The sequence below is a fragment of the Nelumbo nucifera genome, chromosome 1, assembly GCF_055504915.1.
Source record: "Nelumbo nucifera cultivar China Antique chromosome 1, China Antique-T2T, whole genome shotgun sequence".
Lineage (NCBI taxonomy): Eukaryota > Viridiplantae > Streptophyta > Magnoliopsida > Proteales > Nelumbonaceae > Nelumbo > Nelumbo nucifera.
Window position 1 is genome coordinate 52,502,070 of NC_142649.1, and position 18,743 is coordinate 52,520,812.

At 38.0% G+C, this 18,743-nt stretch overlaps 1 protein-coding gene across 3 annotated transcripts; it reads right to left on the reverse strand.

Moving 5' to 3' along the window:
- Window positions 1–1,183: 1,183 nt before the first annotated feature.
- LOC104586957 (uncharacterized) lies at window positions 1,184–17,884 on the reverse strand. 3 transcript variants are annotated; one of them, XM_088896751.1, is made up of 3 exons: window positions 17,338–17,464; window positions 15,323–15,423; window positions 1,184–2,964 (listed from the first exon to the last, which is right to left on the reverse strand). In XM_088896751.1, coding segments are annotated over exons 2-3 (1,413 nt in total). In that variant the 5' UTR covers window positions 15,325–15,423; window positions 17,338–17,464; the 3' UTR covers window positions 1,184–1,553. The 3 variants fall into 3 exon arrangements, with proteins under 3 accessions (XP_088752877.1, XP_088752878.1, XP_010242665.1); XM_088896752.1 differs by having other exon boundaries at window positions 15,323–15,419; window positions 17,338–17,456; XM_010244363.3 differs by lacking the exon at window positions 15,323–15,423 and having other exon boundaries at window positions 17,338–17,884.
- Window positions 17,885–18,743: the final 859 nt, after the last annotated feature.

Below are 18,743 nucleotides of genomic sequence, written 5' to 3' on the forward strand. Positions count from 1 at the left end.
TGATGCATTAAACTTTGGTATCGCTCTTCTTGTGAGATCAAGGCGTATACATGACTGACAGAAGGAATGGGCTCCATGCTGAGGATGTATGAACGAACTGCACCAAAACTTTCATTCAAACCAAGCAAGAACTGAAAGATACGTTCTCCTTCCCGTTCAGTAACGAATTCCTTTGCACCACAAGCACAAGTTGGAACAATTTGATAGATGCTCATTTGTCCCATAATGCTTTAATCTTGGAAAAATAAGCTGATATGGGAAGATTTTCTTATTCCTGGTCCATTGCCTTGAGAGAACCTTCTAAATCTTTCCAAATTTCTGCAACAGTCTCTACGTATGCAACACTTTCGTGGAGTTCTTTTGCCAAAGAATTGAAAATCCACAACACTACCATCGAGTTACATTTCATCCAGGCAGTCAGATTGACTGAAGACTCATCAGGTTTCACTATCGAGCCATCAACAAAACCATATTTGTTTTTGGCATACAGAGCATTCTTCATTGCTCTTTTCTAGGTGGAGTAATTGTCACCGTTCAGAGAAGATGAAACAAGAACAGCACCTGGACTGTCAGAAGGATGAAGAAAATAAGGTGATGCAGGATCATTGAAAAAATCGACAACAGAGTTGCTGGAGTTTGCACTGAACGCCATGGAAAATGAGAAAAGAAACGGAAGAGGAAAAACCAGAGGATGAACGCAGGAAACAGAGGATCTTGAACACATGAGGTGCTCTAATACCATATAAATTCTGAGAAAAGCATTTTGTAGTTTCTATTTACAGGACACATGTGATTTAACTGACTTCAAGAACATGTGGTGAAACCAAGAAATCAAGAAAATCAAGAAAACAAAAAAGCTTGTACAGTTGTCTTGCTCCTATAATATTACACAAAAAACATGTTCTTTAAACCAGAAATTCAAGAACACGTTTTTTGTTTCAATTTTGGAAACAAAAAACACACATACACACATAACCAAGAACATGTTCCCTGTCTTTGTTTTATGAAACAGTATATTTTCAAACTGGCTACATGAAAAACAATTTACAATTCACATTGGAGAACACCCCCCTCCTCCCAGAAGATAAGGAACCTACCTTTTTGTTTTCTCAAGGCCAAATCCTAACAATTGAGACAAGGCCTTCTACACCAATCACATGATAGTGGTATCCCTTCAATTTAATACCAGTAACATCACGTTAAGTTAGTTAAGGAATATTAACATTTCTCTGCACACTTTCCAAACTATATAAAGGATACAAAGTTACGTCCTGTATGCCCAAATGCATATGGAACGTATCCAAAACACTGTTAAAATGAGCTTGCTTCTAACGAAACAAGCAGCACTACTGTCTCAAACAAGAAGATTATCACAGAGGAAATGAAAAAATAACTCTTTCCCTGAGCAGATCTACTAAAACTTGACTGAAGTTGCTTATTCACTGACTCTTCTGCACATACAATCACAAAAAATCAGTTACTGTATAGGTGAACAGGGATCAGGTCAACATGAATAAGATTCCCTTGCAGTTGCTCTGCCCTGTAAGAATCAATCAAAACATCCATCTTGGAGACATATGAACTGCATTTTGCCGGGGTCGAGTCATCTGCTCTGAGCTGTTCTTTTTCTTCATAATTGAAGAAACAGTGGGGCTAAAGTAATCATGGCTCCTTTGAGATGATGCCCCCTGTGAATACATTTTCTTTCCTTGTACAAAGCTTCTATGCTTTTCTAGTGATGCCCTGTGTGTGACAGGATTCCTTTGAGTAGCTCCCCATCTGTTGTAGCTCACACAACTTTGGCTCCTTCCAACCTGCTGAAACTTTTCGCCCCTAGGAGGGCTAGGGTAGTTTCTGCTCTCTGCAGTTTCAGCAGAGTACATTGTCTCACCTTCACTGCTATAGTCTGGATGGAATCCATGCCTATCATTTTGCAACTCTGAAACTTCAACAGGAGATGAACTGGATTGGACCTCACTATGGTCACCATTAACAGAACCAGTTGATGCAATTTCAGCATTTCCACCAGGACTGGATGGTCCTCCGTCCTTGTCTTCTTTTCTTGGATTCTGCAAAGCAAGTTCCCCAACACAATTTTCATCTGTGTTTGGGGTCAATTGTTTGCTGGAAGAAGGCAGGGCAATAGGTTTAGGAACCCTTGGAGGGAAGTTAATGTCCAGAAGCTGAATTTGAGTTTCCTTCTTCTGGATAGGTACTGAAGTCAACCTTGGGGATTCATAAATTTCAGGAGTTTGAATGCCCTGCTCATGAACAACAGAACATTGTAGATCAGCAACTGGAGTTTCTTCTTGGCATATATTTGCAGCAGAACAGCTTGGTCCAGGATGATTCCCAGGTCCTGAAATGATATGTGATGATGATGTTCTCTCTTCATTTTCACCCTCTGTTGACTTGAAGACCCGTCGCAGTGTGAAAGAAGTGCATGAATGCTCACTCTTCTGTCCAGTAGAGATCAATCTGATAATTGGTAATTTAGGCTTGCTAAGCTCATCTGAGCTGGCTTCCCAGTGTTGATTTAACCAATCACAAATGATGGGAATAGGGATTCCAAATTGCATAGGGAGGTCCTTTTTCCACGATGATGATGAAGATGATGAGGTTGATGAAGATTTGGTTGTTGGAGATGTAGCAAGTTTCATGGGGTCACAGACCATGAATGCAAGATTGCCTTGTACATCAAAACCAGCAGATCCAGGGCTCCAAGTTACTCCATCTGTTGACAGTTTTATGAGATTATCAGTGGCTATCACCACTTTCCCCTCTCCCACTGTCAATTCCCTTTTCCCTGTGTAGCCTAAAAGGTAAACTACACTGCCCAGATCAAGACTTGGATTAGAGCAAGTCTTCAAGTAGTGAAGCTGTTGCCCCTGGGAACTTGAATCTCCATCGATGGCATCTAAACCCACTATTGTAAGATCAAGAACAGAGCTGGTAATGAAGAACCTGCACCAAAATGAAAATATGAGAAATTGTTGCACTATACCTAATTTTGTGAACAAGATTAGATCATGACACCATTTTTTCTGCATAAGCAGCACCAGCTCCTTTCCTTCCAACTTAAAATCAGGGGGTGCAAATCTTCTACTATTAAATATCAAGCATTTAAAACTTTACAAGAATATGCAAGATCAATTCAATTCAACAAAGTCTTATCCTAACTACAAGAACAATGTAAGTAACAATAAAAAAGAAATTCTTAGAAAAAAATTGTCTTCCTTTTCACTGTACTCATAAAACCCAACAGCTTCAAGATTATCAGATGATGAACAGAAAACATCATAAGAAGAAAGCATATACTTTGGATTTGGTTGTGGAATAAAAAAAATTTCTCAGAAGGAACTTTTAGGTATTTAAATTGGAGAAAAAGAGTTGGTAATACAAGAGTAAAAAAAATAAATAGTTTATAATTAATTAGCAATATCCCAATACAATCTTAGGTAAATTCGTGTTGAGCTATTGGGTCATATGTAACCTTTTAGTGTTCTTTTTTTTATTTTATGCTAATGAGCCTGAGTTATTATGGGCTTAAGCCTTTTTATTTGTTTATTCTATTCTAGCAGCCGCCCTACTAAGGGCCTTCTTGTGATTTTTACATTCAATTATGATTAGAACTAATAAAGCACAATTAGGGGCTTGGAAACTGTTACGTTCTCTTCTTCTCCCAAACCCTATTTCTCTCCCATCTCTCTTTCTTTTTGTTTTCTGAATCTTCTCCTCTCATTTTCTGCCTATATTCTTAATTAAATAGAAGACTCTTGCTGTTCTGTTTTACTTCTATTTGAGACCTAGTAAATGCCTCACATAACTCACTACAAAAACAGGTATAAAACATTATCATATAGAACAACAACAAACAAGAGAGAGGTAAATTATCTAACTCTAACAAGACATGCAATGGTTTGAATTTCAATTACATTATTGTTGAAAATGAAAATCTAATCAGATAGCCTAGAAACATTTTATAAGCCTTTTTATCAGCAATATTTTATAAGACTCTTAAAATTAATCAAAGTTTTGAAATGTCAAAATTATAATTTTTTTTTGATAAATGTCAAAATTATAAAATTTTCTACAACCAAACCTGCACTCTCAAGACTCAAGATGTTGAAAGTGGACACCATCGGGGGATTTTTCAGTTAAATCCTTTTACAAAGGTCTAGTAGGAGATCCAAGAGTGATTCCTAGCTTGGCCATTTGAGGAACTGTTGCACCTTCAAGTGAAAATTTCACTTGGGTTGTAACCCTGGAGAACTGCTTAATTAAGGAAATGCCGCTGAGAAAGGGTTTCAGTGTGGTTTGCAATAGAGAGGAAGGGTCAGTTGGCCACTTGTTCTTGCATTGCAGTTTTAGCACAGTTCTTTGGCTTCACTTCAGAAGGGTACTAAATCTGCACTGGTTCTTCCCTTCTTCAGTTAAGGATTTATTACAAGAATGGGACATATCCAGAAAAGGGAAAGTCTGATGGTCAGTAAATCCTATGGTGGTTATGTAGGCCATTTGGTATGAAAGAAATACGAGAATTTTTTAACAAAAAGCATCACTGGAAGCAGGGGTAATAAATAGGGCAGTAGAGGATCTTATAAGCTGGTTTTAGTTCACATCAGCATCCCACAGCACATCCCAACTGTGTATTAGGAACATCTCCCAATGACAAGTACGGGAGATGTTCCCAATGCACGCTGAGATATGCACATGGGGCGCCTGTGGGCAAGGATGTGATCTCGCTGGTTTTCTATACACAATATATTTAAAAATGACAGACTATTCTTTTTAGAGAGTGGATTTATTTGGGAGTCCCTAATGGTTTATACTTGTACAGCATCTCATTGTATAGAGGACCTGTTTTGTCTTTAATGAAATTATACTTTACCTTTTCCAAAAAATTCAGAATTCAGATCTACTTTTCTAGTTTATTGGTGTCTTACTCTTAGTAATATATTAATTCACTTGAAGGTTCATGGTAGCTTAAAAAGTCATATTAAAGATGTATTAGGATTTTTAAAACTTGAAGACTAAATCATGTCGTTTTCTTTCAACCTACTTTTCAGGGGCCAAAACTTGTGCATGTAGCACAATTTTGGAGTCATTGGATACAAAATTAAGTTATCTATCCAATGAGACCAAGATTTTATAAATCAAATGTGTTTTAAGGAAGTTATGGCCATCCATTCTAGTGATAGGATGTCAGTTTGTGATGGAATTCAGTCCTACTTTTGGGTCTATCTTGGAGTTGTTTTACTTTGTTCGGTTTTAGTAGGATTCATAGACTGTAATTAGAATTATTTTATGAATTTATGACTCTAACTCAAAAAGCAGTTAAGAGTTGTAGTTGGTCAGTTTTTCAGTCTGAATTGGAGTACGTGAAGAGTGATCTGAGACTTTATGTTGAGTCTATAAATAGAGTCATTTTAATTGAAATTTTAAATGTGAATTAATGAAGTAAAAAGTGTGTTTGATCAAAAAAAGTAAAAAGTGTGTTCCTATGGGTGAGAGTGTTGATCTTATTTCTCTCTTTTCTTTTTATCTCTAAAGGCAAAATGTTTCTTCTCTTTCTTCTCTCTCTCTTTTCTATCCAGATCTGAATCCCCTTCCTTTCACTATTCAGACCTTTAATTCCACTTCTTTACCTACCATGTACGCCCTACTAGAATTTTCACCTTCATGTACTACATAGAAAGAAAGCAAGAGAAAGAGAAATAAAGTATGTTCTTGAACACTACAAATCAACACTAATTAAATGTTTGATGGCTGGGGATGGGGACATTGAGTTGAAGCAACGAATTAAAGTGAAAAGATATCTAAAGTATTAATTCATACATAGTGGACTCTACCACTTTCTTTTTTATTGGTAGCTATGAGAATTTTATTAATTGAATAGAAGAATAAATATGTACAATATGCCAAAAATCCTAAGAGAAATAAAGTACCGTACATTCTTCTAGTGAGGTTAGCACCTGCCCCTCTTCTTACATTTAGGGGCCATTTGATAATGGCTGAGGTTCTGAACTGAACAACTTATTGCTTTGTCTTTTAGTAGATAAAATAATTAAATAACAAAATATTTAAGGGTATAATACTCTACCCAACTTCATCTTCAGCCATTAAGGAGCCCACAACCTCCTTAAAAACTTATTCACTAAAAGACAAAGCACCAAGCTTTTCAGTTCAGCTGCTTCAGCTGTTATCAAACAGCCCCTTGGTTCCTTACAGCATAACCTCAAAACATCTGTACCCTGTTCACCCCTTGTCTCCAGTGCATTTGCTAATCCAAAGATCCACATAAAACTTGAATTCATTTATGATGCTAAGGCTTTAAGCTCCCTCAAGTAGTTCCAATATTGCCATGGACCCCGTTTTTTGTTTTTTGTTTTTTTTTGGTGTTGCAGCCATTTCACCATCACTTTCACTGCCACTCTAAGTCCCCTTCCACAACAAGTTTCCTTAAATCTAACGTCCTTGCCAATCTTAAGCCTTTCAATGCTGCTGACAACTCAGCTGTGATGGAGTTTCCTTCCCCAATACGACCTGAAAATATAGCCGAAGTGTCCCAATGAGACCTCTAAAAGCTCCTACTGTCGTTTCTCCATGGTTACCCAAGCTGCATCCATCAAATCTTAGCTTGACAACTACTATTGGTCAGACCCAATGTGAAAAGACCATACTCCTCTGAGTAGGAATAGTCGCTACCACACTCCTAAGCAGGTCTTCAATACAAAAAGCTTGAAAGAGCTTTAAAGTTTTTATCCGATGTACAATTGTCATTCAAATGCATTCCTTGATCACTTCTTGAGTTCTTTCCACTCGTTGAATATTCCATTGATCTTTCCTCCAATATTACCAAGAAGGTTGCAGACCTTAAACATCTCCACATGACCCTTGCTCTCTTGGTGGATAAGGAAGAAAGAACCTTTGATGAGAGACTCAATGGCATTAGGCCCTCTCCGCCTAGACCCAAATAGGTCAAAGATCAACCCCAAATACTAAACACAAATTGGCAAGAGATTAATAGATGATATTTAGATTCCTCACTTGCAAACCACGAGGAACAAAAATAAGGAGAAAAACACCAAAGGAGTCTTCTTTTATGCAACACCTCACAAGTGTTAATTTTTTGGGGTGCACCTTCTGACAGAGACCCTAATCTTAGGTGGAACATATTTATTACAAACTTCATTGGAAAGGTCTGAGATGAGGGTCTGGAGGGGGCAAGGATTTTGAAAAAGGAGGCAAAGATGAACAAACTCGAAGGGGGTGGCTGTCCGGATTCTACAATCAAGTTTGGATGGGTCAAGATAAAACAGAGTCCAAAGAACTGATAAGGTCCACAACTGTGAGTCTTTCATGGTCTCTAAGCCTTCTCCTAAACTCAAAGTCCCAAGAAGGCCTAGCCCTAGAGGAATTTGGAAAGTGAGAGATATGTCTATTTTTGGACAAGGAGATAGAAAAGAGGCTAAGATAGCAATCTTTTTAAAGGTCTATTATCCCACCAATTGTCTTCCCAGAATTTGACTCTATCTCCAGAATCGATGAAGAAACAAGTGCGGCTGAGAGACAAAGGAAGCAATGCCATCACCACCTTCTAAGGAGAAGAGGAAGACCCATTGCATTTAAGCTGGCATCTTAAGCATTGATGTGCCTTCTGTAAATGTTATTAATGCTTGTAAAGAATCATATTCAAGAATTGTCAAGCACCTCAGATTTGGCACACCTGTTACCCTTCCCCTCTTTCATCGTTCAATATATATTACACAGACCCAATTGAGTTCACTTCCCCCCAAAATAGATGATTCCTAGTCATTCCTTGTCTTACTGAAGAACTAGCAATGTTATTCACTGGTCTTGGAATCCAATTGTGATCTGTTCTCAATTCCATTTCCATATGACTTATCTCCCTCAACATGTTTATATTTCCATGGGGCATAGGCCCATATTATTGTAATTAAGACATTCTATGGTTACATGAGAGTCCCCTTCCACTACAAGATTTCTATGAAAGATGAGTTTCGCCAAAGCAATTCCTAGTAGAACTGCCATCAATCTTCCAGTATACCAAACTGTTTTAATCTTCTTCACCACTTCTTGGTAGGTCCAGGCTGCTTTCTTTTCATTCTCTAACCAGCTTATCACAACTTGAGAATCCCCTTCAACAACCAACCTTCTAAGCCTTAGACTTTTTGCTAATTGTGCTCCTGCACAGAACAGCAGATAGTTCAGCTCTAGTGGAGTCACCTTGAGCACTAGGACCTGAGAAAAGAGATAAGATGATTACACCTTTTGTCCCTAAAAACCCCTCCTATACCTGAGGGGCCTAGATTACTGAGGCAGCTCCCATCAAAATTGAGTTTTATAAAATTTTCTGGAGGAGGTTCCCATATCTTAACTGTCCTTGGTTTACATGTAGATGAAGAAGCCACTTCCCAAAAATTCCTCCTTATGTCATCAAAGGAAAAAGGTGAGAACCAGTCCAAGGACTTAACCCATAGAGTCACCCTTAAGAGAACACATTCTAATGTGTCCTCTCCACAGATCTCTCCACTTCCTTAAATATTCTTGCATTTCTTTCTTCCCTAACTGTCCATAACACTGCAGCCCTGGTGCATCTCCATAAAATTCTTCCTCTTTTCCTTGGCCACCTAAAGGTTCCACCTGCAAACAGACTAGCTAAGCTTGTAGGAAGGGTCCACCTGCATCCAAAGAGATCAAAGAACCAGTCCCAGATAGAGGTAACAAATGGGCAGGAGATGAGAATGTGATAGGCAGTCTCACCATTTGCTTTGCAGTGTGTGCACCAGTTCGGGGATAAACAAATGTTTATCCTTCTCTTTTGTAGCAGATCCAGAGTGTTGATTTTTCCGTGAAAGACCTTCCAACAGAAAGCCTCTATTTTTAAAGGAATTGGCTTGCACCAAACCTCACACACTGGAAAGGAAGACCTATGAGGGGCACGAGCAATCAGGGACTGAAGGAAGGAGGCACAAGAGAAAGAGCCTTTGGGGTCAGGCAGCCAGATTCTTTCATCAAGAAGACATGGGTTTATTGCTACAGAATCAAGGCTAGACAGCAGCTCGACAACAAGGGAGCATTCAACCTCTCTTAATCCTCTTCTAAGCCCCAAGTTCCAAGCTCCCTCTTCAGAATCAGAGTAAAATGAAGAGATGGACTCATTTTTAAGTAAGGAAAGGGAGAAAATTGATGGGAAAGCATCTTTAAGAGTTGAGTTACCCACCCAAAGGTCCTCCCAAAAGCGAATGTTAGACCCTGCATAACAATCATACCTGACTCGTTCAAAGAAGAAAGGCAAGACTGCATGGATAGATTTCCAAGGAGTGGCCAAGGTAGCTCTGTTTGAAACACCAGCATTCCAGCCATTTTGCAATAGCTCATGTAAGCTTACAATCACATTATGCCACAACTTCTCGCTTTCAAGAGGAAATCTCCACAACCATTTCCCTAGCAATGCTTGGTTTTTACAATTCACATTCCCCAACCCTAAACCACCTTCTCTCTTACACAAACTCATTGTTTCCCATTTCACCAAATGGTCCTTCTTTCCTTCCCTAGGTTCCCAGAGAAAATCCCTCATTAATTTTTCCAGCAAATTGGCCACTTTTTTGGGGATCTTAAAAACAAAAATGTAATAGACAGAGATTTTCCAGCGTAGATTTGATCAAAGTAAGCCTACCTCCTAAAGAAATATAATTCCACTTCCACACTGCTAGCCTCCTTTCAAACCTCTCTACAACTAGAGTCCAAAATTTCATGCTTCTTGGGTTACCCCCCAAAGGTAGCCCCAAATATTTCAAGGGCCAACTACTAGTTTGACACCCTAAAATGTCCACAATTGCTTCTAAATCCCTCTCTGCTAGGTTTACCCCTGCTACATAGCTCTTTTCAAGATTTATCCTCAAACTTGAGATCTTTTCAAAAAGATTCAGCAAAAGCCTCAGCTTCCTTACCTGATGCCGATTAAACTCGTCAGAAAAGATCATTGTGTGATCTACAAATTGTAGGTGAGAGACCACCACCTCATCGCCTCCTACTCTCCACCTCCTTACAAGACCTTTTTGATCTGCTCTAGCAATCAGTCTACTAAGGACATCTACAATTAAGGTGAAAGTGGGTCTCCCGTCTAAGACCTTTAGAAGCTAGAAAAAAGTCCCTTACCACACCATTGACTAGCATTGAGAAGTGACTAGATTGTAGACAACCTTGGATCCATTTACACCACTTGTCCCCAAAACCACAATTTTTTAAAACCTCTAACAGGAACAACCAATCCACCAAGTCATAAGCTTTCTCCACATCCAATTTACACACAAACCCTTTCTTCTTTTCTCCTCTACACACTCATTGGCTATTAGGATTTGGTCCAGGATTTGTCTATCCTGAATAAATGCCCCTTGGTTAGGTGTGGGTGATGGAGGGAAGAATCTCATTTAGCCTTAGGGACAGGACTTTTTGGTCACAATCTTGCAAACACTAGTCACCAGGCCGATTGGTCTAAAGTCTCTAGGATTCAAGGCCTCAGACTTTTTGGGAATCAACACGAAAAAGGTGGCATTGAGTCTCGGGTTAAATCTACCTCTATCATAAAATTCAGTGAAGACCTCAAACAAGTCAAATTTGATTATGTCCCAACAATCCTGGTAGAAAGCTAAGGTAAACCCATCCGGCCCTAGTGCCTTAGATCTATCCATGGAAAACACAACCCTCTTTATCTCTTCTAAGTCAAATCTCTTCTCCAGCAAAGCCCTACTATCTCCATTTAATGAAGGCCAATCTAGACCTTCCACATTCAATCCATCCTCTAAGGGATTTTTGAAAAGGTTCTTATAATGGTCAACAAAGATCTTTGCTATATCTTCTTGATTAGTGATCTCCACTCCGTCCCTTACCAATTTGGACACAAAGTTCTTTTTCTTTCTCCCATTTGCCACAACATGGAAGAATTTGCCATCACCCTCTTTTATCCATTTGTACTTGGATTTTTAGCTCCAACTAATCTCTTCCCCTAGAAGGGTTTCCTCTAGATCCTTTTTCAATTTCCATCTTTCATTCTTCTCCTCCACACTTAGGGCTGATTGGGATTCCTTTTTATCTAAAAGGTCAAACTTGGTAATTAAGGTCTCTTTCCTTTCTTCAACTCTCCCAAAATGATCTTTGTTCCACTCCTTTACTCTTTCTTTCAGCCTTTGTAACCTTTTATGGAATCTGACTCATTTCCAATGGACTCCCTCCAACTCCTCATTCTACCCCTCTTTTTACCCTGTTTACAAAGTCAGGGTGAGTGAGCCACATGTTCTCGAGCCTAAACGGGGAAGGGCCTCCACCTATCATTTCCCTCCCTAATCTGAATGGGCAATAGTCTAAAGTTATCTTGGGTAGGGCTCTAGTAGTTAAACCTTCCCAATGGGACTAGTAGATCTCAAATGTATTGGGGGGAAGGGGGGGATTCCTAGGGAATCCATTGTATAATTCTATTTGGGTTTGCGTAGCTTGACAAGCTACACTTCTTAGTACTTGTAAATATTTTCAATAACATTTTGATTGTTACCGATCAAAAATAAATCCAATTATGCATGTAATAATCCCTTGAAGGAATTCTTAAGCATAACTTTGATGGTTACATACACCATCAATAACATGAGATCACTAGGAATAGGTATATTATTAGAATTCCAGCGATGCCTCAGGAAACATTCTTCTAAGCTACTCAGGACCCATTGGGGAAGGCCTTTCTTTGAGAGCAGATCTTGTTTCTCTGCTGCAAGGGCTCAAATTAGCATTCTCTTTGGAATGGGGTAACCTGCTTGCTGAAGTAGATTGCGAAGTGGCTCTAAATTGGATGATGACTAGAATAGAAAACCCATGAATCATGAAACAATTCAACAGAGACTTGCCAAATAGGTTGAACAGTTTGTTCAGATGGATCTATAAATCTGCCAATGACACTGCTGATGCCTCAGCTAGTGGCTAGTGAAGGATCCACATGTCTGAAATAGTATGGGAGCACCAGGCCCAGGATTTCATCCACAGTGCTGACTTCTTTTTATCTTCATATTTTACTGTCTTACTAAATTTTGGTCAGCTCACCACTGTCATGATTCCCTCTTCTGAAATTCTTTCAGAGTGGAGTAGCTCTACATCATAATCATTTTTTTCACTAAGCGACCACTCTCAAATTCAAACTCATTTGCCCATGTTAGCCCAAGATTTTACCATTGCACCAACCAATAGAAACTAGTTTATGTTTAACTTGGATAGTTGAGACCAATATTGGGTAATGGCCTTTTACATTCCATTATTGGTATCCAAAATGGGAAGCATCAACAACAAAGAAAGAAAGAGGAATCAAATTGTAACTTGTAATATAAAAATGAGAAACCTGTGGTATAACATCATCATCACCCATGCCTCATCACAAATAGGGTTGGCCACATGCATTCCGTTTCGCCAATCCTTTCTATTTAAAGCATACCAACTGTTAAATTATTAGTGCTTAAATCATTTCATACTACTTCTACCATGTCCTTTTTGGTCTACCCCGAGCTCTTCTAGCCCCTTTAGTGTGTAAAAAATCACTTATTCTAACTGGCGCAGTTGGTGGTCTTCTATGCACCTGCCCAAACCATTTTAGTATACTCTCTCTCATTTTATTACCTATTGGAGCTACTCCTAGGTTCTTATGGATAACTTCATTCCTAATCCTATCCTTTCTAGTTTTTCTATTCATCAATATTAGCATTCGCATTTCTACCACATGCATTTTCTGGACATGTTTCTTGGCTGCCCAACACTCTACTTCATACAACATATCTGGACTCAACTATTTTATAGAATTTTCCTTTTAATTTAAGTAGCATTCACCTATCACATAAAGGTTCAGATGCACCCCTCCATTTTGCCCATCTTGTTCTAATTCTTTGGATGGCATCCTCCTCAATCTCTCCCTTGTTATGAATTATTGAACCAAGTTACCGGAAATGGCCACTTTAACCCTAAGTGTATCGTGATTTACACTCCCAATATTACTAAATTTACATGTCATATACTCTGTTTTAGTCCTACTTATTTTAAAACCTCTTGCTTCTAAGGCATTTGCCTATAAGTTTAATTTTGCATTTAATCCTCCATTAGTTTCATCAATTAAAACAATGTCATCCACAAACAACATGCACCATGGAACTTCCTACTGAATATGCTTAGTCAATTTATCTAGGATCAATGCAAATAGATAAGGACCAAGTGCTGAACCTTGGTAAAGACCCATGGTAACTGTAAAATCTAAAGTCTCTCCCACTAGTGTTCTAACATTGGTTATTGCCCCCTCTTATGTATCCTTAATTAGGTCTATATACCCATTTTGAACCCCTTTTTTTCCAAGGCTGACCATATTATCTCTCTAGGAACTCTATCGTATGCCTTTTCTAGATCAATGAACACCAATATGAAGATCTTCTCTCTAAACTTTTCTATCAATCATCTCAAAAGAAATATAGCTTCTATGGTTGATCTCCCTGTCATAAAGCCAAATTGGTTCTCTGACACACTTGTTTCAATTTATAATCTTTGTTCAACCATTCTCTCCCAAAGTTTCATAGTGTGGTTCATAAGTTTAATCCCTTGATAGTTATTACAACTTTGCATATCACCTTTGTTCTTAAATATAGGCAACATGTTGTTGCTCCATTCATCAAGCATCTTCTTTTCTTTCACTACCTTGTTAAATAGCTTGGTTAGCCATAACAAGCCTACCTCTCCCATACCTTTCCATACTTATATTGATATCCCATTGGGTCCCAACGCCTTTCCATACTTCAATAGGTCTAACTTTATGATGGTACATATTATCTTTAACATTACTAGTATTCCTAAATTCTCCTCTAGCACCCTCTCCCTGCTTTTCATTTAATAATTTTTCAGAATAGTTTTTCCATCTTTGTTTGATTTCCTCATCTTTTACCAAGATTCTTTGATCCTCATCTTTAATGCACCTAACATGGTTTAAATCTCTACCTTTCCTTTCTCTTAGCTTTGCCAATTTATACCTATAGAAAATCCACATTTTATGAGGTTTAGAGGGTATTCTTGGTTAAACATTTTATAAATTCATTATTCGATTTCTAATTCTAATGTTTATTTAATTTTTAACTATATCAATAAATAATTTAAGTTGGACTGTTTTCCAGTTAAGTGGATATGTACCATCCATCTTCTTTATATTTTTAATTCTTTTCAAGTAGCTTTTATTTTTAAACTCTTAATAGAATAGAAACTAGTTAGATTATTCAAAACCTACTATAGACTTTTTTTTAGTTTATTTTCAATCATAATTTAGGTTAAAGAGCTATTATGCATGGGTTAATTGGCTTTAAAGTCAAGCTTAATTAGATCTTATTGAACTTAAAATGTATGTGTGGTAAAACTTTTGTTATATTAATTGCTTATATAATGGATGTGGATTTTCCAAATCAGTTCCAATATGCCTAAGCTTTTATTAACTATAGTTTACTGTTTTTGACAAATTTCCAAGAGATAGAAATAACCTTACAATTTACAATAGCATCATGACTGGATCCAAGAACCCTTGCACCGTATTACTTTGTTGATGATATAAATTCATCTTCATCCAATGTCGTAAGATTGTGGAGAACCTCAAGAAGAAGGGTCGATATACTTATCAAAAAATCTGGATAAAAAGTAACATCCTTTTTACTCCATACTAACTGTTTATTTATTTATTTTTTGTAGGTTACCCTATTTACTTTCTGTGCATTACCTTTATCATCTATAGTCTTTTACTGGTATTCTTTGGAAGGGGTAGTCATGTTAACGCTTTGAAGTCCAACTTCCAATTCAAAACGAATTTATGTATATTTAGCCTGGTTACTCCCTGACTTTGTTTTACTTATATCTGGTTACCTAATCACAAATAATTGAGATTAAGGCTGAGTTAAGTTGAGTACTTTTGGAACAAATAATAAAAGTCTGACCAGTTACATGTCAATGCCAAACACCTCACCACTTCTAATACTATAACATACAGATATTTATAATATTATATAGCAGAAAATTAGGCAAAGGCCATGGCTTGTTTAAATGTTTGGGCACTCATCCAGTTGCCCAGATGACCATCTCAGCCTGATTAGCTAGGCCTCCAGATACCTGACTTCTCACAACTTCCAAACTCAAACCTAATAAGAACATGATTGTATCTAAGTTGACTTGCTCAAACAAAATACCAAACACCAACTGAATGGACTAGAGAAAAACAAATATTGAACCCCTGTTGAAGTCATACATGCTAACTCCCAAGAGCTATTTATCTTTCTGTGCACCCACAGCATATGATATTCTTGTTTTTGAAGCTCTCCCACTTTGGATGCTCATGATCCATTCTGTCTTAATCATGAAAAAGAATAAAGTCATTGTTCTGTCAAATATCTATTTCTTATTTATTTAGCCACTTAGAAAGTCAAAAAGATATAATACAATTGACACAAGATATTGCATAACCACAAAGACCATATCCCCTGAGAGAACAAATTAATATATAGCAGAACTTGTCACAACTACCCTTTCCTCAAGGTAAGTACAGTTATGAAGATGAAAAGATAATCCTTTTAAGTAGCAGGTAGGATTAGAATACAAGAAATGGTATAAATACGAGGATGACATGCCTTCTGCAATGCTTTTCCAGAATAATATTAATTCATCTTTGGACATCACTCATAGAATCATTTATTAAAAAAATCACTCATATAATCCATAAAATGCTTGGAATCTTTGTATATCCCTATTTCTTAATAAAGTTAAGTAATGTCATTCATTAAAGAAAAAAAAAATTGAAGCCACCTTAGCCAGCATATTGTAAATGCATATAAACACACTGATTTCAGTAAGTAGATTTGACTAAATTCAAGAAGATTTAATCCTAATTCAGAAAGGGTGTTTTACAATTTAATCTAAAATTGACCTGGTCGTGTAATCCACTGAATGTCCCAAATTCAGCATAAAGAATATTATTTGGTAAAATGTTTGTATATGGGAAGAAACCTGTAACTTAACATTTTCTTTGCATTTTTCTGATGTCATGTCTTAAAACGATCATACTTTTTTATTTAAAAAGATCCCCTAGGTGAAACTCCTTTATATGTCCTGTCTGCTGCATGGACACTGCAATCCCTCCAGCAAGGAGAATGGTACTGATCCTGAAATGTCCTCTTTAAAGAGCACTATTCTCTTTTTCCTCCAGCACATTGAATGCACAATGGAGCTGCTATCTTGCCAACATTTTCCTTTCTCAAAGACAACTATTGGGTATTGACAGAAAAAAATAAAATAAAATAAATAAATAAAGGAAAATCTACAAGCTTTGATTTGGTGATCATAGCAAAGAACAAAGGACAAACACACTGAGCATATCCCAAAAATGACCAAATCACTAGGGCTGCAAGTCAGGTTGCCTGACTTGAAGAATTTCAGCTACATCAGGTTCTGGTTAGAGTTCAGACCCATTAAAAATTTGACAAATTTACAACCCAACCTGACCCAAGTTGCAACCCTACAAATCACTCAGTCCATGAATTTCAATCAAGCCCTCAGCTCAGCCTCCATTTCTAACGATTCAGAACTACAGATAAGCCTGCAATAAAACACTACCCCAAGCTTCATCAAAAAATTCATGAATCATCATTACCTCAACCAACATAGCGACTGTTTACAAAGCGAATTAAGGTAGGAAATCTTGAAATCTAATAGCCTTAATGGTGTACTTAATTTTGTAGTTACCTCAAACGTTGGCCACAGAAGACCTATTCTAAAGGAACCTCTAGCTGACGGTACCAAGGCTCAACTACGGAAAACAAATGAAAACCACACCAACCATCAAAAAGGAAAGTTGCCATTTTCTATTTAAGTTGCAATTAAGTAACTGGATCCTATAATTATACGGAAAGGGGAATAAAAATGACCACTTGTTTTTTTTTTTTTCTGAAATATCATAATAGCCATTAGAATATTAGATCACATCCCCTCTGCATTCTCGACACGAAATGGCTAATTGTTGATGTAGCAACTCCACAATTACAACAGAAAATAAAAGTTCCTCCCATATATCGACACTCCTAATTCACAACCAATTCAATCAGTTAAAAGGCAATTTATGGATTTTCAAAACAACCGACATAAGCATCAATTGGAACCACTCTTTCGAAGTTCGAGTGAGAAAACCAAACAATACACAATAAAAGACCATAAATTGTAAAAGATGAACAACCGGAAAAGCCAAATTAGGGATCAAGCCGAGCCACCCACCTTTGAGGAACGAGCATCGCAGCAACACGGTCCTGCAACCGGATCTCAACCCCCTCGGCTGCCGACACCGACGGAAGGTTAACGTGAGTCGTCAACAATAGATTTCTCTGTATCAGAAACCCAGTCCCATTACAGACTCTAGCAATGGCCGGACCTTTACTGCAGAAAATGCTCCCTTTCATCCTTTCAGACTTTCCCCCTCCATTGCAGAAACACCAAGAAGCTTCCCCCAAGACCCTCATTTCCACTTCTGCTCTATGTGCTTCTCAGAATCTTCGATCCAGAAACCCTAGCATTTCGCAGAGACCCTTCGAAGCTCTTCAAAAAAAAACATCAACCTTTCAACTTTCTCTTTTTCTCTGCTAGAAGAACTTGGGATATATATATAGAGAGAGCGAGAGCGAGAGAGAGAGAGAGAGAGAATTAGAGAGAGGTCTGCAATATATAAATGTCTGGAGTTAGAGAGAAAGAGAGAAGACCGTGAAATGTGTAATTGGTGTAAAATTTTGAAAGTAAATTGACACAAAAGATTTCAACGGTGATTTGTATAGTGATGAGTTGTCAGTGGGAGGACTGAGGAGAAAGATGAGAGAGAGAGAGAGAGAGTGGGACTGAGAAAAGAACTTCTATTGCTGGACCACAGCCTCAACCCACAGGAGCAGAATAGTAGATGGATCTGGGCCTAAATTAGCTACGTGTGCTATGCTCAGAAGATCAAGGCCCACCAATCTATATTTAGGTGGACCCGTTCTAATGGTGATTTCTTCCATGAACATCATGAGAGTTTACGAATGCCAGCAGGTTTGTGGGCTTGGGTGGTTGGGGCCAACCTGGGCCAGGCCGGATTCAACTTTTGAGTACGATCTCTGGCCTGAGCTTGGACTGTGAGCTTGGAATGTTAGAAAATCAGATAAAAGAAAACCTTTAAAAAAATACGCAGATTGAGAGAGAGAGAGAGGGGTCTGATGCTTTCCAAAATTTCATCAGGTTTTTGTGGGTCATCACTGACACCGATCCACCATGGGTCCATGGGCCCAGTTTAATCCGATCGGACCCTACTCCTGTTAGGATTATACCAGGCCCGCTCCAGTACAGGCCAGACGGAATTGGTCCCATACAGGCCCAATAAGGAATTATAGACGAACAAAGGGATCTGTGGATCAGAAATATTCATATCCTTCGTTTGTATTCCGGGACCAGATAATCCAGCTAATCTCTTAGCATAATAGCGTTGACCCATTGGACTCGGGATAAGTCTAGGGGTGCTCACGGTTCGGTTAACCGTGGGTCTTTTTTCTTTTTTAATTGAACTGGTATTATTGGTTTTTGGAAAACTGGTAATCGAAATCGAATCGTAATCAATCAGTTGATTGATTTAGTTAACCATTAGTTCGGTTTGTCGGTTT